Source organism: Temnothorax nylanderi, unplaced genomic scaffold, assembly GCF_030848795.1.
Source record: "Temnothorax nylanderi isolate EJ_2023f unplaced genomic scaffold, tnyl_v1.0 TNYL_tig0006_pilon, whole genome shotgun sequence".
In the NCBI taxonomy this organism is placed as follows: Eukaryota; Metazoa; Arthropoda; class Insecta; order Hymenoptera; family Formicidae; genus Temnothorax; species Temnothorax nylanderi.
The window spans coordinates 2,516,288-2,537,162 of record NW_027249068.1 but is presented as its reverse complement, the minus strand read 5'-3'; the positions used below and the strand labels follow the sequence as shown (position 1 = coordinate 2,537,162).

Here is a 20,875-nt window from a genome sequence, read left to right as displayed (position 1 = left end):
CGACCCTCGAGCCTTCGACGCGTTATTTCACATTCGTTTGTTCTACATACTTGGGAATTTAATTGAATATTTATCGCGAATTGTTCTCGCGTCCAAGTTTATGTTGAAATAAGAAATCATGTGTCGATAGAATTTTATCTATTGTAGTTTTATAAAGCTCGCGCAGCTTCCTTCTCCCAGTTAATATATCGCAAAAGTTGACGGCTCCACGACAGGAACGTCATCAAAAGCGACAGTAATCGCCGGCTGCTTCCAATTCAGTGAACTTGAATCGCAAATAACGCTCGAACGGGTGATGCGAGTAACACGATCTAACGCTAACGTGCCACGACAGCGACGGCGACGGCGCATCATGCGATACGTCAGCTCTTTCGACACTCCATCAATTCAATCGTTGTCTGGACAGTCTGGACAGTCTGGACAGTCTGGACGCGCGAATGATTAACGATTCATTTTCGAGATTCGTTCTATATGCCGCTGTTTCGAAAGTAAACGACCGGCATAGCGTGTCCCCCCACTCCCCCCCCCGTCGCGCGTCGTCCTTTTCTATTCTCGCGCCTATATTTAGATACGCACTTGGTGCATCTCAAATGTTGGAACAGGTATACACCGTGTGTGAATGACCGAATACGCATGACGGAACGATGCGTGTTCCACGGCTTGACGGCGGCGGAGCGCCGCGCCGCGCCGGCACGAGGCGAGGGAGAGAAGAAGGAAAGAGAAAGTGCAATCGGGGCGAACGAGCGTGAAGGAGACGGCAGGTTGGACACGGGGACAACGAAGCGAATAGTGGAGGCAGGGACGTACCAAGTTCGTCAAGCGCAATTTCGATTCTCGAGTAAAGTCAGGTGGCGAAAGAAACACCACCGTGCGCGAAAACTCAAGTTCGGCTAGCTAGTCTCTATTCGCGATCGAGAAGAGACGCGCGCGGAGATTTATTCCACGATCTCACATCTCACTCGCGCTTTATCGTTCCATCTTGTTTACGTCCGACGTCCGACGTCCGACGCTCGACACGTGCTCGTCAGTCGTCACCCCGGCGCGTGCTCCTTACGCAAGATTCCAATTGAAACGCGCGTTTTCACCCGGGCGAAACTTATCGCCCGCGACTCTCTCATCACCCGTGTCGCGATAACGCGAGCCTAGATACTTGATACTTGGCGTTAACGATTTCAAACTTTACACAGTGGCATTTCGTCCATTGTCTTGGTTTTTTCGACGAACGGTTATATATTTAGAGAGAGTTTTTCATGAGTTTTCTGGGGACCAATTTACTTTCACGATTGTCAGCCCATTGTCAGTGGACATTGATGAACCTTTCGACAATAGTTTTTTCTAGGTGTTCGACTACACGGTTTACTATTTAGCCTTCTCTCCTCGTTGGCGAGGCAACAAGACTTTACAAGACGCAAGTACACGCCGATCTCTGTTATTTCCTTTGTGCGCACTTGTGCTAGAAACAATGCGCTTTCTCACGGTGCGCCGCAGAATTCTTAGCGGTGTTTAGCATTTGCCACGCTGTACACCCAGCACTTCGGGGAGCACGGAGCACGAGCATGGCATAAGTGCACACACGGCGCATTCTACTTTCGTCCGATCGCACGCGACGTCCGGCGACTCGCGGTGACACTCGCGGCTCTCAATAAAACCGAGGCGCTCAATAAAATTGCCATCCTTGCATTTGCAACGTTCATACATTCTTCCTCGTCTTCGCAAATATCGCGACTGCTCCGCGGGAGAAAATAACGTCACTCGCGCGTCTCGTTTTCTTACCTAACGTTACATTCCGCAGTCAAGTACTTATTGTTATTCATCTCTCCGCGTTTCGTTTCATCTGAAATTCGCAAATCAAGGGAAACATGGGAAATTTATTTATCCGCGATGTCTGTAAACCGACGCGACGAAGCGCGGGATATCTTTAGAATAGATTTCTGCATCGAGAGCGACGGTGGAGGAAGAGATCCTCCGCAGGCAGGACGACCCCCTTCGATTCGTCGTCGCCGCGATTCTTCCCTCGATACGGTCGTACGCCCCTGACTTTGTCCACGGTGGGGGCAGATGAAGCGGAGGCAGAGGGTGTCGGTCGTCGGGTCGGCGCAGCGGCGAACAGTGGCGAGTGGCGAGCGGACTCGTACGAGTCGAGGACGAGGCGACGAGGCGACGAGGTGACGAGCTGGCGAAAGCGTCGCGAACGGGTTCGTGTGTCGTCGAGGGAGCTCGCGGGGCGACCTCGGGACTCGCGAGAGGATACAGAGAAACCACCGGAGTGTTCCGGATCGTGAAGGCATCTCGTGGGGGCTCGCCGTCGCGTTAAAAAAAAAAACTTGTGAAGGAGCGTGGCGAAAGATTCCTCGTGATCGTGGAAGGTCTTCTCGGGTTGTCGCGAGGCGGACAGCATCGTTTCCCGGTGGGAAGGTTCGATAGCAATTGGCGGGACCTCGACGTGCATCTCGCATCCGGAGGGGCGGGGGCAAGCTTACGAACTATCGAGCGACCCCACGGAGATGCACGTGCGTCGCGGCGCTCGCCGGGGGTAGAACGGCCCGTCTCCCTCCGAAAAACAAACGTGACATGTCAACCTTGATAACGGTGGACTCGGGGGGAGCGACACCGGCGGCAGTCGGATCGACAAGAGGAAACGAATCTGTCGAGTCGTCCAACGGCATCGCGATTTACGTGGTTTCCGTCGTCGCGGGTGGACGCTAGAGTGCTAGACGTCGATATCCGGTCCCGCGAGTTTCGCGGTCATCCTCCTACGGATTATTAGATCTGAACCAAGGACGCGCGTGTCGATTCGACGCGTCGCGTCGCGTCGGCGTCGTGACGTCGATGACGTCCGAAGAAGCTTGGAATCGCTCTACGGTCGTCCGTATCGTCCCGTCGAACTAGATATGACGATCCCGAGCACCCCCCTAGCTGCGAGATCTCGCGACTGTCCCCGAAGAAGCTGCGAATCGCCGCGATCGTCGACGACCTTCCACCGAGCTCCGAGATGTAAATCCCTACCGCGAAGCCTACGGACCGCAGTCGTCGACGCTCTTTCGTCAAGTCGATGACGATTCGAGCACGAGGCGGAAGGAAGCTCGAGCGAAGCAGTGACTCTGTAAGATTCCGACCGTCGCGGTCGCGGTCGTGGTCGCGATCGCGGAGATGTTGCCGCCGAGGATGATCGACCGCGGCCTGCCGTCGGAGACGACGTGCGGAGTCGAGCTGCGCTCCGCCGAGGTCGCGGCGACCTGTCACGTCGCGAGATACCGCGAGGAGTTCGACGAGACCATCCGCACCGTCTCGGAGCCGGAGTGCACGAAGCGGAGACTCGACTCGGCCGGAACCGGCAGCACCAGGTCGGTGCCGGATGGCCGGCCGCGTCCAGGCTTCTCCAAGGGCTCCGCCTCTCTGCAGAGCCTGGTGCGTCGAAGGAGCCGCAGGCACGGCACGTCTCTACCCTCGGAGGTCGAGCTGTCTTCGAGGCAGGTCGTCTACCCCGCCGCGGCCGTCCGCTCGGACCTCCTCAAGGACATCGGCGTCGGCGCGGCGGTGCCGGTGTTCCGGAACGAGGAGGAGGCGGCGCGAACCGCCACGCCGACCTCCACGCTCGTCTACGCGACTTCCTCGGCGCACCCGTCGACCTCGAGGGGCGACAACAACCCGGCGACGGCTCAGGACGTCTCCACGTCGGCCAGCAACGTCGTCACCACCACGGGCAGCAACGTCACCTCGACGACGAACGGCGGCCGCTTCGGCAGCGCTCCGGTCTCGTTGCCGAGGACGACCGGCGTCGTGAAACCGGGCCCCTCCACGTCCTCCTCCTGGAACAGCTCCGCCGAGCAGGAGAGCGACTACGTCGTCGATCCCGTGCAGGGGAACGCCTACTACAAGGGACAGTTCTTGGGAAAGGTACGTGCGTGCGCGCGCGCGAATTTCTGCGAGTCGTTTTATTTACATTGTTTACCGCTGACAAATTGCGAAGATTTAAGTAACGAGTATTTATAAATTCCCCCACAGCATCGCGACTCGGGGCGACGAGTGAGCGCACCTGTCGTTGGCCTGTCGTTGGCTCGCGTCGCGCGCCGCGCCGATCGCATTGTCGAGGTCCCGTTTTCCGCGGCGAGGAATGCCGCGTGAGCCGCGTCCCGCGACGAGTACGTGGGAATCGCGGGGTTGCGGCTCGTTTAGAGCTGTTGACCTTCCCCGCCTTTTGATACTGTTTTGTGTAAGCAGCGCTCGCGCGGGGACGCGGGCTCGGGCGCGGGCGCCCGCCGTTTACGATGCTCTTTAAAACCTGTCAACCGACAGTAAATCAGTAGGCGCGATTGGCCGCGCCGTACAATCCTTATTGTTTTGCCGGCGTAAAGCGACGTCAGCTGCGGCTGATTACCGCTCACCCGAGAGACAGAGAGAGAGAGAGAGAGAGAGAGACGAACGTGCGAAGGGAAGGAGAAGCCGATCGTCGCGTCGGCGTCGCGTCGAATCGATCGGAGATGCGAGATGCGGACGTGATTATCCGGCAGCAATTATTCGTACATTTTTTCACTCGATAATTCACTATTATATTCTAATTTTCTATCGCACGCGTTCTTCTTAATGACGGTATAAATCATCGTTATGCAAAATCCGCGGGATTAAATCTTGCTCCGGCCGCGCGATCGCATGTAGAGGTAGGAATTTACCCGAGTGATTTAATTTTCGCACAATCAACTCGGACCTGGGCGCTTCCTGGAGTAAATAACGCATGACCGAGTTAATGCGAGATGAGTCGCGATTCCGGTGTCGGCTGTGTCGGGTCGAATAGACCGGGGGAAAAACTCGCTCGGGATCGCGACTCGCGGGATTAAAATTTTTCATTACATAGAAACGTGGGCGCAGCCCCGCAGAAGTGGAGCGTGGGCGGTGAGTCACACACCACGACGCTCGTTTTCGCATACCGGGAATTCTGACCGCTGACGGAGAAGTACCGGCGAGGGCGACGTCGACGACGACTTCGGCGAGAAACGGGGATCCAAGAAAGAGGCTCTTTCTCTGAGCTCCGGGAATATTATCCGAAACGCTCAGATTAGACCGCAAATTCTCCGAAAACGTGGGGCCGAAAGTACATCTCGGAGTTCGCCGCTTCCGCCCGGGATTATCCTGCGCGAACGGGATATCGGGCCCCTCAGACGCGTCCCGTGTTTGTTTCGAGATAAAACGTTTTTTGCCGGCGAAGCGTAAATTCCACGCGATATCTCGAATTGTAAAATCTTCAGAGAGAGGGTGGTTTCCGCTCTCTCTCTTTCTTCTCTCTTCTTTTCGTGACGCATCGTGATGCAACCGTGGAACTCGCGCACGAAACGACGCGGCGACGCCGACGTGGACGTGGCGACGGTTTGAGGACCGCATGTAATGTGTAGCACGGTTCGTACGTGGACGGAATAAAAATAAGGCGTTTAAAGTCTCACCCGGCTCTATCGACGACAACCGATTCCTCTTCTCCCGAAGATGCGTCCGGTCGAGTCATTGACTCTGCATCATGCATAATACATCGACGGTAGCCTAAGATCAACGCCTTCGTCAAGGTCGAGTGTTCTAATCGCGGGGCGCTTTGTTTTAGTTTGAGTAATATGATGAAAGCGCGTCTCTTCTGGATCTGAAAATATACAATGCGTCACCGTCGTTTTCGAGTCGTCGACGACAATGCGAAACGAATGGCAAACTCTGGCTAACGGTTCTAATAGTAGACATCGGAAACTGTTAGTAATTGTTAGGGATAATTGCAACAGTTACAAATAGCCAGTTACAGTGAACGATACATTAATCTAACACATCTTCCATTAACGATGCTTTAACATGCGATATGGCAATTACATATCCATCCGTATTTCAGAACATTAAAGTCTGTAATTAATCGCTGTTTGTTAATCCAATTTTGACAAATGAACTTGGCAATTTTTCTCAGAATGAACATAAATCTCGATCGTAGAAATTCTCAATGAGTCGCAGATGCATGTACAGGAAACTTTTTCGCTATGTCAGTATTGCGGGTGACTCCTAAGATCGCTGACAACCGAAATTTATTATCCACTGAATTCATTTCTTATTCATAAGGCGGTTTACTTTACCTTTTAATACGATTATGTAATGTAGCAGCGAATTTATTACAACAGTCCATATTACTCGACTTATGTGTGAGATGCGAATTATCTTTTATTCATATTAATTTTAAAGCGCTCTTCCTAGAAGTCGGGCGAATTTCGGAAATGAAAGAAGAGCGAATAAATTACAGGGCGGGTAAAATGCATTTTTTATTCGAATCTCTAATCGAAAAGGATGTCGTCACATTGTCAGATATACACGTCCTGGGACGTACTTGGCATCGCCCGAAGCAGGAAGTCCAAGTTATCTGATTATCATTACACCGAGTAAACTCCATTCGGCCAACACACCCGGGACACACCCCGAGGCGGTCTCTCGTTACATCGATCTCATTGCTTCGAACTTCACCCGTGCTCGGCACGATCTCGTCCAATCTCCGTTAATCGCGACTTCTCGATCTTCACGGTACTTAGTTTTACGCGGACGCGGAAAACGCCGAGGCTATCGGTGGCCGCGGCGCACCGATGCGAATCGACCCGCTATCGGTTCGTCGTTCGTGCAGGAAATATCGTGCGTTCACGCGACTCGCGATCGATCCAGCCAATATCCATGGGAAACCCTCTAGCCCGAGCTGCGAAGAGAGAGAAATTCTCCCGGTGACACCAATCTCGCAGCTCGCAGTGACGTGTCCCTCGAGATGTGAAATGATCTTGCGTCACAAATCAAACGGATCGTTAGCTCGTGATCGCGAAGAATATGTACGGGAAATATTTCACCTTGTGTGGACGATCGATCGGTCCACACAAGAGGCTATACGTCTTGTGCGGCACCGATCGTCATTTCGGAGCATGCCATTTGGGTGATCTCGACTTACAACTCTTACAACTCAAACGGACCGGTCGCGTTACCGATCGACGATTTGTATTAAACAAATACGTCGCATCCTACTCGACTTGCCTCGGCCTCGGCAACGTCGGAGATCACTTCCGCAGATGTCACTCAGCGATGTTAAATTGTAGCCCCGAAAACAAGTCGACAGTTATCCGATCGACGAGAAGAAATATTTCACGTCCACGCGACGAGATCGATCGCGATCCATGAAAGGCTAGCAGCTCGCGCGCGCGCGCGCGCGTGAGGCCTCCAACGCCGGCGGATAATTTCAGAGGATGCAGTCTCACAAACCGTGTGTATCCTCTTGCTCCCGAGAAAACCGGTCGTCGTTTCGTCATCCCGATTATTCGCACCCGGTCGTTCGGGCGTTACCCCGCGCGCGCGGGTCGTATCTTGTGTTAGAAATCGGGCTTTCCGTTATGCGCACCGCAGCCGATACTTTATCAAAACTTACCTCTGATATTTCCGTATTCCATCGAGGGCTCCCGCTTCGGCGCTATCTCGATTATTCGCAACCGGTTGCCGGTTTCTACGTTTGCACCTTGGATTGTGCGGAGGCGCGTGCAGGTAGTTCTCCCCATCATCCGTGCAGTCGCCGCAAAAAGCATATAGGGAGCTATAACGAAGCTTCGTCAACGATTGTCTTCTGCGTTTGTCACAATATATTATATGTACAATATTTTTTGTCAATATTTCTCACTTTATCATTTTTTATTAGGAATTAAGAGAGAATTTATTAGCGTACGAGAGGACGCTGACTACATGTTTACTATAAATCACAAATAGACGAGCGGTATAAACGGTTATAAACGGTACTAGCGTCAACATTGAAGCGCTAGTAATGGTCCATTAGCCGCCGTTGATCAAATACATCGGATGGGCGTTTACGTGGACGAGCGATTTCTTTCGAACGTGTTGAAGGTGCGAACGCTTTTTATTGCGCAACGTCGTTGCCTCGATCATTCACGACCGGTTACCATTACCACCTTTCTTCGCCCTGCAGTTTAGAGACGAAGAGCTAACGCGGGAGCTTATCTATACCGCCGCTACTTACGCCACGGATACTTCTCTCATCCCTGTCCTTCCTCTCCCGTACGCTCATCTCGTAGGCTCATCTGCGATTTGTTTCTCGTTTCTCATGAACAATGTTAGCCCGCGAGCGATGAAGAACTTACGCGTCCGGTTTTGATTCTAGCCGCGCGATAGCAACGGACATCGTGTCGGGAAGATCTCTTACAACCCCGGTATTTATTAACTCTCCTCGGAGCAAGACGGTGGAAAGCGAGGGCCGAGGATCGGATTTTCGGTCTTTCAAATATCCTTTATACGAGAGAGGAGTAATTTTCAACGTTGCATTCAACCGCGGTCAGATTTATCGAAGCCTCAAGCCTTTCATTCCGGCCGCGGCGATAAAAGTTCGCCGATATACTTGAAGCGTAGCTTACTTCTGTCGCGGAGACGATCGTTCCGTTCCAGTGCGGATCGTGAGAAGTAACGAGTGACGATTCTATTCGCCTCGCGAAATTCCTGAACCGTGAAGAATGCGACAGAAGGCAGAAGGGCAGCGCGAAGCTACAGTTTTTCCACGAGCGCGAGCGTCGTGACGAATATTACAGTGCGCGCGCGGGGCACCGTCGCTTATCTATGCGTTTGGCTTCCAAAGCACACGCATTACGCGTCTTTCTAATAGGCACGCAACGTGCGCCCTTCGCGCACATACACACAAGTCAATGACATCTCATCTCTGCCTTTCACTGATTGGCTCGTGGTTGCGTGTCGGTGCAACCGCGAGGATGAGCTCAACGGATGGGCCTCTTCCTCTCCCGTCTCTTTCTCTCTCTCTTTTTCTCTCCGTCTCTCCGTCTTCTCATTCTGGATCGTCTCGCTTTTTTAGCTTCGCGAGATCGTTCGCTGGTACAAAGTATAACACACGATTATCCACGCGATTTCATCATCGGCTACCACGTATTCCGGGATCTAACGGGCAAAAACAGCAATTTTCACTATTGACCGGAAATAAGTCTGTCGTATTATAGTCATATTAAACTTTCGCTCCCATGATAAACATAAATCAGCTGTAGTTTCTTGCGTAATAGTAAATTCTTTCGCGCTTTATCGCGCGATATTATATCAAAACAAGTTGATTGGAAAAATGCGAAGAACATATATGTATATATTTGCATACGCGCATATACATATACATATATGCACATAGACTATGCTTCGCGATAATGTCTATCGATAAACCAATCTCGCGCGTATTTCCTACCCTTTATTTATATCGCGCTGCATCTGTTGCACTTAATTGCGCAGCTTAAGTACGTGGCTAATTCCACTCGCGAGGACATAAGAGAGGAGTCATCGTAATGCGAATCGCTTCAACAGCTCAGCTCCAAAGTGGACGACGTTGGTGCACGAAATCGCGTTTAATTTCTCTCCAACCTAAGCGTTTACTTTACGCGATGCACGCAGAGAAAGAAAGCAGCCGATAAAGCGGCAAAGCGCGGCCTTTTAAACAGGGCGTGTCATTTGCGAGTAATCATCCTCGAGAAGAAAACGTCCGAACGCATTGCGAAACGCGGTAACTGATACAAATATCTAGCCGCGGCAATTAAGCAGACCGTGATATCTTACTACACGCGTTACCACCCACTGCTAAAAGACATAAACAGAGTGTTTCCAGGAAGATACACAAGTTTCCTGCAACGGCGGACGCGTTTGATGATCTTTCCGTGACGCCCGCGAGAACTAAATCAATTTTACTCGCGGCCGAGTTTATCGGTTTTTCACGCGATCGTGTGCTTTCCCGCTGAATTCTTTGTGCAACTAGCGGTCACTAATTGTAAGTCGCGCGAAAAACACATGCCCAGCAACGATATCGGGATTATCATTATCGCGCGCACGACACATTATACTTTTCTTTTTACAGACTTTAGTTTATCCGCGATCTACGTATAAATACATGAACGGCTGTTTATACGAACTGTTTGAGTTTCGCGTAGCGGATGAAAAAGGTGACGAAACCCGAGGGATCAGCTGGGATCTAAGGCTACCCCTCCTCGCGCTTTATTTTCCCGACCTTTGGCTTTTGAAATTTACGACGGTCAATACGGATCCCGGCGAGAGAGCTTCTTCAGGGTTCTCGATTTAGCGAGAGAATTTATAGAATGCACACACAGATCCCATCGTCCACGTGTGCCTCGGGAAACCTCTGTGGGTCGCAGGTAGACTTTTCTGTCCACATACGCCGAACAATGAGTATACTCCTCACAAAGCATCGGGATCTCGCAGGTGGTGCAAAACGGTTTTTCCCCGTTCCAGTTTTCTCTACCTTTCTATGCACGTGCATTTCCAAAGACCCGTGTTAAATGCTGAAAGGTTGATCGTTTTATGTACTCTTCCTCCTTCCCCCGCATTCCACCAGCTTGCTATTTAGTCGATAATCCGAGTAACCCACTTGTTTCGAACAAAGATATAAGTATAATATATTTTATTCAAGCGTTCAACTCTCCGATAAGAATTAGGTAACTTTTCTATCTTTGCTTATTCTCGCTGCCCATTAGAAACGATTTGATTTGCAAATATTATTCTGGGTGATTGTTATTGTGGTTAAATCTCGTTTGATCGATACGCTTTAGCGTTGCTGATGCATAATGCATTAGTCTTTATTTCACGATTACTTGTCGTTATAGTGAATAATCGTGAAAGTTTTTTTCTGTTTAATTTAATATGAAGTATAATGACTTTATACATTAAATCAGACAAATGTACATTTCACTATAAGATAACAGTATTTATAATAAAGTAATTATTAAATAAGTAGTTTATTAAATAAGTTTATTAAATAAAGTACCACAAGACATTTAAAAGGAAGGACGAGTCTAAAACATTGCATATGGCTGCAATTAAAATGTAATTATTCTTGATGAATTGTCTATGTTGTAATGTGCATCAGGTACGAAAAACTCAAGACGAGTCCGTTTTAGAAACTTGCCCTCGTTACGCAAAGTAGCGGAAGGAACATATCATGCGCGGTTCTCGAATTGACTATTACATCTTCTAACATTAAAATGCTTCTGACGTAACTTCGAAAGCGCGTCTTGGTGTTACTTGGCTCTAACTGGGGTTAAGGGAGCTGTTATCGTCGCGAATTGCCACGTCGAATTAGTGCTATTCGAGCAATGTGGGCGTGCTGAAAACTCGTCGAGGCGGTTTCACGTGCAACTGCTTAATTTGAACCCAAAAAATCAACCCCCTCCCCTTCCTTTCTGGTGTACTAAAATCCCGTTTCGTCGGCGAAAATATTTTAGCCTATCGGAATAGAACAGCTCGCTGTGCAACATCGTGGCTTAGCAATCGCTTTGCGATGGTAACGATTATCGTTGCCGGATGTGACTGACGTCGCGCATATTCTCGGCTTGGAAGAATGAAGCGCATCGATCGTCGAGGCAGGAGACGCCCGTCACCGTTACGGCTGATAAGCAAGCCGGAAAGATTAACGAAAGGTCAGGGCCTCGTTAAGAAGATTTGGGAAAAGAAAAGGGACGTGTGTGTGCTTTTCCAAATTTAGACGCACCGTTTACGAGCGGAAACGAGCGACTAATGCGGCGCGAGCGCTCGTTTCTCGTCCTAGATAAATCAATTCATTCTCCCCTTTGTTCGCGTTTCAATTGGCGAGGAAAGTCCCGATTTTTTCCGTCGACTTTCGTGCGACGAGAAATCGACTGTCCACGCGAACAAAGCGATTCGCGTAGCCGCGAGCGTTTATCGTCGTGGTACCTCGGCCGCCTCGCGCTCCTCTCGCTTCGTGTCTCGGACGGGAAATTCCGCGACGGACGCCGGACGGTGAGGTCTGCTGAGCGCACGTTTGAAATCGCGCGAGCCCACTGCCATTATGCCACGACGATTGCGAGGAGTGAATGGCGCGTGAATGGGATTATTTCTCTGGAATCGAATCGATGACGCACTGCATGCCGCGCGAAAACCGGTCGGTGCGGCGCTCGCTCGTTTTCTCCGTCGCGCTCACGGACCTCGCGGGACGTCGCGAGGAGCGTCCGAGAAGGGCCCGAGGGCTCGTTTCGGCGTCCCCGCGAGACGGCCAGCGAGACACGCTAAACGAACGCGCGAGATGCGACGTGATGGTCGGGGCTCTTGACAAGCTGACCGCCGCGCCAGGGAAATCAAGCAAAGTTAACGGATCGCTGTCTTTCGCGTGACGGCCGCGGCGACGGCGACGTGCCGCTCACGCGAAGCGAACGCCGGATCCCCAGCGTATCGAGAAAATGACGTATGCATATTAATCGACTCCCCCTCCGCCGAATCATATTGTCTATTGTCAATTAATTATTTCATTTCGTGAACGCTCTGAATGTCTAACAGAAGGGAGGAAGAGGGAGGATCGTGTAAATCGCGGGTGTCTCTTCGTCAGAACCGAACGGTTCTCCAGCATTGTGAAGAAGGTCGCGAAGAAAGGCTCGATTACTTCACCGAGAAAAGAACATGCAAATAATTATGATCGGAAATAGTTCTCCCCGCGCTACGCCGAGCTGCGCTAATTCCGACGAGATGCGTACACGCAGTCCCAATCTCGAGGAGCGAAACGCAAAACGGGGACAAGGCACGAGGAGCTTTTGTCAACGGTCCATTTAACCACGCGTGCACAAAGCGCGTGCACGCGTGCGTGGATATTTTTAGTCGTCGCCGGTGGTATTTAAAGATAAACGAACTGCTGCGTTTATCGTATGCGTACGGAGGGGCGAACTCCCGGCGTGCCGTATGCTCGTTGCGTACCGGATATACGTATACACGCGGTGGATTATCGCCGAAATATGGCAAGAACGAGAGAACGAGGAGTGCCTGCCTGGGTCACGTCGGCCGACACGAAAAGCGCTCGTCTCGACGTCTCGGCCGGCTCATCTAGGCCACGCGTTTAGCTCTGCTCCATTTTTATCCCGGGTCTTGCCTGAATATACAAAGATCGCGTGCGGCGTTGTCGCTGACGTGATCGCGTATGAGACCAACATTTGGAGAATAAATACGGGAATACGAATGCGAGATAATTCCAATTGCGTGACACTGTCGTCGCGACGCGTTACGCGCGACGTCTCGTAACTCGTTTGGGATATTTTCGCGCAAATTATTCTGGCAATGGGCCCACCGAACGCCCTTTCCCACCGCGATCGCAAGACGGTATTTCTCGTTTGTTCTCGCGCCAGTGACGAGCTATTTTGGAAAACGGAGCCGCTGCGAATTTACGATTCTTTCGTGGGCGCATTGTTTGTGGGAGGATCTCAATAGGGAGCAAAGAGGGGATAGGGTGAACGCACCCATATCGATTTGCAACGATAAATCTCATACTTAAAGCGTTGTAAGATTGAGAACATCATCATTTGGCAGACGATACGATACGTCTCTCCCGGATCGCGATACGTTTGCGATCCGTGTTACATTTCGCGCCATGCTGTTTGGAAGGCTCCCATAATTGTCAAAAGCCGCGAAGAATGGCGTCCCGTAAAAAGAAATTCCCTTCACTTTCTTCTTCCATTCCTCCGACTGCGCGCAGGCAATAAACGATAATTTCAGAAGATTACTTTAAGACCGAAAGCGGCCGCGGAGAGATCCTTTCACTGAAACCATTGACGGATGATCGAGGAGAAATTCCTGGGATCTAGTTTGAGATTTCTAGGACTCGGCGCGGAAGAAGAACGCGGCTCTTGTCCTTCTCCGCGAGAGATGAATCACGTTGTGTCGCTTGCGCAATTTTTTCGAGAGTCGTGTGCTTATCGCGAGAATATAGCTGGTCCACTTTTAACGCCATTATTTATCAACAGTTTATTTTTTATTTTTTTAGGGTGGTTTTGCGAGGGTCTACCTAATGACTGATGTTAGCAACGGAAATCAGTACGCGTGCAAGATCATCCCGAAGAATCGGATGCAGAGAATCCATATGCAGAAGGTGCGTACGCTCGTTTAGCGAAAAACGCGCGCATCCATATTTGTTTCGCTGAATAACGCGCGTTTACGCCATTCGCAGATCGCGCGTGAGATCATGATCCACAAAGAGCTGAATCACGTGAACGTCGTCCAGATGCATCACTACTTCGAGGACAATCTCAACGTGTACATGCTCCTAGAGGCCTGCCCACGAAAGGTATCGTGTGTCTCCTACTTGCCTTACCAGTTTATTGTTCCCTACCACGCGTTCTGCACATTCGCGAGAAAAATTTCGCAACCCTACCTTTCCACATTTATGACCAGCGTGCATACCGATGAAAACTCGACGGCCGAGCATCGGCCGTTGTCTCGTAAATTATTTAAAAACCGTCGACAGATATTGACAGCTGGTGCAGCGATAAAGAGCGACTGTTCCCTCATTTTATCCCTCGTTCTGTGCTTGCGCGTCTTTAACATCTTTGTCCGTCATTCCCCTCGTAAAGTCGTTTTCCAAGTTCCAGCCTATCTCTATTCCGCCGGGCAACACCTGCGCGACTTAAATCGACGTGTCGAAGTCATTCTGCACGCCTTGCCCGAGAAACAATTATGGATCCATCGTATCTGTCTACGAACGGCCCGCGATCAGCAATCGGCCGCGTATTTCCATCTCGCCGGAAAGAGAGCGGCACTTGCACTCTTCATGGTTGATCTGCCGACCTGTTTGTACCGTTATAGGATGCGACGAAGCATCCACTAATCGTTTGATTATCCTCGCTCTCCCGCTCAATCGCCTTCGCAAACGCGAGTCTTATCTCCGTCCGCTGCTCGATCACGAAAGGATTGCTTGATTAGCGACTTAAATGATAAAAAAATCTCTATCACAAATTCCTTAAAAACGTTAATCTTAAACGTTAATCTATAGCGAAAGCGCGTAATAAAGAGACGCGTTGAAAGCAACTCACAGTTTCGAGAAACTCGTAAAAAAAATATTTCACGTCTCGTAAATGTTTAACGGGAAAAATTTTTTGACGTTTCCTTGTCGCGTTTGCGCAAAATAGCCTCGTAAAGTCATCTCATTTCGCCGAAAGTTTGCGTTTTAAAGACTTAACGTCGGCCACAAGTTAGCGAGTTTATCGCGAGTGGCAAGAAAAATATAGACGCGCTTTCTCGAAACTGTGTGTCTCCATCGGATCGCAGATAAGACAATTCCTTCAAAATGAAGTAACACGTATCCTATACGGAACAACATAAAACGGCCCATCAACCTTCAAAAGATACACGTGCATTCCATGCATTCGAGATGACTACCTTCCTGACAGGAAACGCTTTCTTTCCGATTATTTGCTCTCTTTTTAAAGGAACTATAGGTAGCCATTACACAATCTCCTTCAATATATAGTTACTTACGTGAAATTTTACCACGAGTTTCGTAATTTTACGTTTATGTCAGTTCATTGTATCATCTGCAAAGATTATAAGATCGACACACAAAGAAAATGTAAAAATATAAATAAAGAGCGTGAAGCAAATAAAAAACCATATAATAGCTCTCGCTACGTTTTATCGTGATATTCTTCCGTCAGGCGACTTTCTGCACGTCACTGAATGCGCGAAGTAGTAAGCTGCCCGGATATAAAAAAAAATACCATCTCTTCTTCTTCTCCGCTAGAGCTTGATGCACGTGCTGAAGTACCGTGGCAAAGTCACGGAACCGGAAGCGCGTTACTACATGAAGCAAATGGTGACCGGCGTCGCGTATATCCACTCGCAGAAAGTTGTTCACCGGGACCTGAAGCCGGGTAACATGTTCCTATCGGACCGGATGATCGTCAAGATCGGTGACTTCGGGCTGGCGACGAGGCCCGATGGCCAGCGCAGACGAGTGTAAGTCGTAAGATCCAATATATAGTTTGTGACATAATAAACATGTTCCTCCTTCACATGAAGAATTTTACTTGTTTAATTTGTAAATATAAATTACCACAAGTTTATAAAAAGCAAGAAATACAACGTGAAATGATCTAGTTGAAGACACAAATAATTGGATGTGGATGAAATCTCACAATCCCTTTTTGTTATCTTTGTAACGACGCCCTAGCTATTCTCCTCGAAAACATACAAACACCGGAGATCCCTTTTCCGGCGCTCCGGCGAGACGATTGTTAGGGCCTGAGGGACGCGCTCGTCTAAACACAAGCAACTAGCAACGTCAACAAAACGTTATAGCATGTAGTTAATTTGTATCTACAGGACGATATGCGGCACACCAAACTACATCGCTCCGGAAGTTCTGTACAAGCAAGCGTACAGTTACGAGGCGGATGTTTGGGCGCTGGGCTGCATATTGTACGCCCTGCTGGTAGGGCAACCACCCTTCGACACGGCTACGCTCAAGGAGACTTACGCCAGGATCTGCAACAATCATTATCGCGAGGTCGACGACAGTATCGCGAGTAGAAGCGGTCAAGACTTGATCAGGTGGCTGTTGCAATCCAATCCCGAGCTACGCCCGAGCTTGGAGAGGGTAAAGGAACATGCCTATCTCACCAAGGAATACGTGCCTGCGTCTTTACCCCACACTTGCTGCTACCAAATGCCACCGGCATCGATCATCGAGCCACCCTCATCGCCGTCCTCGGTGTCCACAGTCGCCAGGAATGCGGAAGTTAAGGCACAGGTGAGCGACTCGATGATTCTGGAAGATTTTTGACAGGTCTGATTGGCAGGTTTTTACGAAACCCATGAAATTTCAGATATGGCAGCAGAGCCTCGTTTACCCTGACGCGTCGTTGCGCTACCAGCAACAGTCGATTCAGACTCAGCAGACGCAACAGCAGTCGCAGCAAGTGCTGAACCGCTCGCACAAGAGCCTGCAGAAGGAATCCAAGGTCTCCAGCTGGCTCGTCAGGAAATTGCCCAAACTGCCGCGATTCCGGCAACGACTCAGCAGCGTGCTTTGCCCGGATCACAAGAAGTCCGGCTTCGTGGCGCAAAGCGTGCAAATGCATCGCGCACTAGAGGCGTGCGTGCCGGAGATGAAGCGGAATAACGCGTGCAATCCACCGACCGTAGAGGACATCGTACCGCTCTTCGTCACCAAGTGGATCGATTATTCGAACAAGTACGGGCTAGGCTTCCAACTCTCCGACAGGTCGGTTGGCGTTCTCTTCAACGACAACACGAAAATCAGCTACACTCACGATAGAAGGTAATTATCGAGAGAAATCAACGTGCATCGATCATATAATTTTTTTCAGCATATTTTCTTATTAAATTTGTAATATTAATACAGAAGAGTGGAATATATGACGACCGACGACGAGGTGACGCGATATCACCGGGAGAGGGACGTGCCAGCGCCGCTGCAAAAAAAGCTCGAGTTACTTCGTCATTTTACCGAATATATGGACGACTTCTTGACAGAAGGTGAGTCTGATTATATTTTGTTTTCATATGTAATCATAATTTATTATGATACTACGCGCAAAGCTATCATTTCTTTAAACGGAAGAGACGCGGGGCTCGGTTATAGCTCGAATACTTTTGTCTTCCAAGTGCAAAACATCACAACGAGAACGTAGCATAACTTCTTGTACCAGGCTATTATAGCGGCGCGGCCTAAGACTAACGAGCAAAAACGTTAACGTAATCCCGCGTTAATGTGTGCCATGTAGGTGGTGAGCTGAAAAAATACCGCGCGCCGCCGAGACAGTCGAAAAACTCTTGCGTGCCGCGAATGAGACGGTGGCTGCGTACGGACAAGGCCATCGTGATGGAGCTAACGGTACCACTCCTGCAAGTGAACTTCTTCGTGGACCACACGAAGATGGTGGTGTCGCAGGAGTCCGCGGGAGGAAGGGGCTACCTGATCACTTACATCGACACCGGCCGACACGCGTCCTCTTATTGGCTGAACGACCTGCGTGACCTCGGCTGCACCCCGGACCTCTACGAGCGTCTCTACTACGTCTGTAAGGTGACGCGCGAGTTCGCCGAGCTGGACAACAACACGATCGCCTGATGATCGCCGACGAATTCTCGGGGGACGCGCGCCGTGGTTCCCCCAAGAACCGCTCAGACAGCCGAAATAGCAGCGAGATCTCTCAGATACCTGTTTTAGCTCTTATACCCAAGCAACTTCTTCTTTCCCATAAAGTGGCAGTTGAGTGTCAGTGATAAAATTCTTCAGCTACAAAAAGTCGATAATTATTAATTGCTACGATCGAATTTTTTTGAATTTTAATCACCACGATGAGAGAAACAGAAACACATCCGTTTGTCTCTCTCTTTCTCTCTCAGGATAAGGGTTAAGGATAAGGAAATAGCGGCGGAGCAAGTACGTCACGATACGTACCGTTACACGCAGCATTTCTCGGGGGGAAGGAGGGGGAAAGTCGTAAATAAGAATGTCACGCGTATAAGTCCGCGAGAAGGTGTGTCTTGCGAAAGACCGCGCGGTGCGAGTGCTTCCGTTGATTTATAAATCCGCATGTTGTTTCCACAAAACCAGCAGAGATCACCTGTAAGCCCGTGGCCCATTTCGGCAGGAGAGATTCTCTCTGCAAAAAAATTAATTTTCCCACGTGATTGAAGACTAGTTAGATTAATTAATAAGTAATCGGTCAACTTGCCATCGTCGCAATGATGATGTTTCGTGAGTCCAAGTAGATATAGTTATATTGTTCCTCTTGAATCAATATTAAGTCGCGAAAGCATTACGTGAAAGGAATACACTTGAGATCCCTGAAAGAAGGAATCCCTGAAAGAATCCCTAGCAACGCACTATTTTTACGCACAGCGGCATTTTTACATGCAGATCCCTCATTCTCGTGCGAGAATCATTCGACGGAAATTATCGAGATTAATGTGATATGAACGTCGTAACTAGTTACGAGATACATATGTCCGGTGACACTTTTCATCGTACGAAACGCAAGACGGTCACAACTAGGAGAGTGTCAACTGCATTGCTACTACCTCTGTTAAATAGGTAGCACAGGTAGCTGTTAGTATATTTATTTTTCACGGCGCAGATCTCCCTAGTTCAGTGCCTATATATCGAGTAAGTAATTGAAATCCGGTAGATTAGTTTCATCGGGTAAATCGAATATAGTTTTATTACACATTCGCGATCATGCGGCGTGCAAAGTGTAATGTCGTTCGAAACAACGGGAATTTTTCCACGTAAAAAGAAAACTCTTTCTTCGCTGAAAGCACGCTGTTATTGAAATCTGAGCTCCACTTCGCGATTCGTTGTTAAGACACCGCATTGCCTGTATCGAATTATGCGTGAAAAAAGTCAAATAGATCTTTTTAACGTCGAGTAGGTAAGGAGAATAATAGCTCAACCAACACAAGAAAATTTATGAACGTTTTCGCACATGTGTGCGTTGCTCTCTCAAAATATGTTTTTGACTGTGTTCGAATTTGTTCAAAAATTTATTCTTTTTTATGACATTGAAATATAAGGTGGAATGCTGGAAGGGATGAATCTGACGTGCGATAAGCGCGTGTTTGCAAAAGTAAAAAGAAGACTTGTCGAAACGCGTTTAAATAATATAAATGGAATGCTCTGCATTATTCGAAAGAGAAACAGATCTTTTTGACGAGTTAAAGTCGATTCTAACAATTAGTTCTGTTTATTCTTTTATAGCGACACGTGTGTTTTGTAAAAAGATATCGCCACGCATCTCTTTTCACATGATTTGCCATCGAGTACTTAAAATCGGCCCAAGGGCACAGAGAGGAAGCCTCGGTAAATTGTTAGCAAATCCTAGTCAACGCTCCTTTTCTAGAATCTAACGAAGGACGAGCGACGAGTGTCACTGCCATCGTTGTTACGCGTTGCCGCTGTATCCAGGCTGTTACGTTTATAGTTATACTATTTATTAGTTGCGTTTACGCGTACGCTTGTTGGAAGTTCGTTGTGTGCTATCGTTAGGACCGCGAAGAATACGTGGTAGAGTTTCATGGAGAAGAGCCTCTCTCTTTATATAAGACGAGCCCGGTCCGAATGTTTCTTCGGACAATTGTGCAATTGTTTTCGCGGGCGTTCGACGCTTAATGTCGTTTTCCGTTTTCCTCGTCTTGCCAGTTGGAATTGGTGCACGTATCTAGGACCAATTAGGCGGATAAGACGGCTTACCGCGAAACCTCGGGAGAGATCAGCTACATCCTAGATATTGCATGTTATATTGGTGACAAGCGAACGGTTCGAGCCATATGTCGTCGACGGGATCTCCCGATGACATAATCACGTTCTCTCGTAACGTATAGGCGGATGCATCACCGATGCATTATGCCGAAAAAATTTCTGATCGACACGATTATATTCGTATGCATTTTCCCGGCATGTCGCACGCAACGCGTCCCGCCCGAATTGTTCGATTTCCTGTTATCGTGTGTACATTAATACCGCTATCATAGTTGTCGCTAGTTATTTAGATTATTATTGTTATTACTATTACGATTATATGATTATTAATATTATTTTATTACGATTGTATTCTGACTTACGCTATCGCTATCGTCCGCTATCGATGATATTGTCGCCATCGCGACAGCGACCGCAATTATCTTTAGTACAATTATTAAATCACTTATTATAGAAATAATGGCAATTCGCTGCACCACGGGTGCGCGTTCGTTATTCGCATCCAACGCGACAACATTTGTCGTCATATATAAAACGCGCAGTGATATTATTATATTTTATTTTTTATCGAGGTCTTTTATATATGTGTATATATATTGCATTACATTTTAACGCGCGTTCCATGCAACGAAGCGACAATTAACACTATAAGGATCTCAGATTTGTTGCTTTATTCGTTTTCTATGGAGGAGAAGTGAAGCGTTAGATTCGAAGCAATAGACGTTGTTCCGTTTATATACGAACAGCGGACCGTGTAAGTTAGAGGGAGGAGAGTGTCGCTAGTGAAACATATTTAATAAAGCTGCGATTTTGATAAAGTATCAAGTG

The 20,875-nt window shown here is 48.9% G+C and overlaps 1 protein-coding gene across 1 annotated transcript; it reads left to right on the top strand.

The window, feature by feature from the left end:
- The first annotated feature begins 245 nt into the window (after nucleotides 1-245).
- On the top strand, nucleotides 246-20,868 carry LOC139779348 (serine/threonine-protein kinase PLK1). The gene is made up of 8 exons (XM_071717693.1): nucleotides 246-3,897; nucleotides 13,811-13,915; nucleotides 13,994-14,110; nucleotides 15,563-15,777; nucleotides 16,144-16,570; nucleotides 16,647-17,101; nucleotides 17,186-17,319; nucleotides 17,568-20,868. The coding sequence occupies exons 1-8, from the start codon at nucleotides 3,151-3,153 to the stop codon at nucleotides 17,912-17,914; spliced, it is 2,547 nt and encodes an 848-aa protein (XP_071573794.1). The 5' UTR covers nucleotides 246-3,150; the 3' UTR covers nucleotides 17,915-20,868.
- The last annotated feature ends 7 nt before the right edge of the window (nucleotides 20,869-20,875 follow it).

What these genes read in the sequence shown, in the direction of transcription:
- LOC139779348 (XM_071717693.1), top strand. Translation starts at nt 3,151, where the DNA reads ATGTTGCCGCCGAGGATGATCGACCGCGGCCTGCCGTCGGAGACGACG. An exon ending in AGGGACAGTTCTTGGGAAAG is followed by an intron (nt 3,898 to 13,810) that starts GTACGTGCGTGC and finishes TTATTTTTTTAG; the next exon opens with GGTGGTTTTGCGAGGGTCTA. An exon ending in AGCTACACTCACGATAGAAG is followed by an intron (nt 17,102 to 17,185) that starts GTAATTATCGAG and finishes ATATTAATACAG; the next exon opens with AAGAGTGGAATATATGACGA.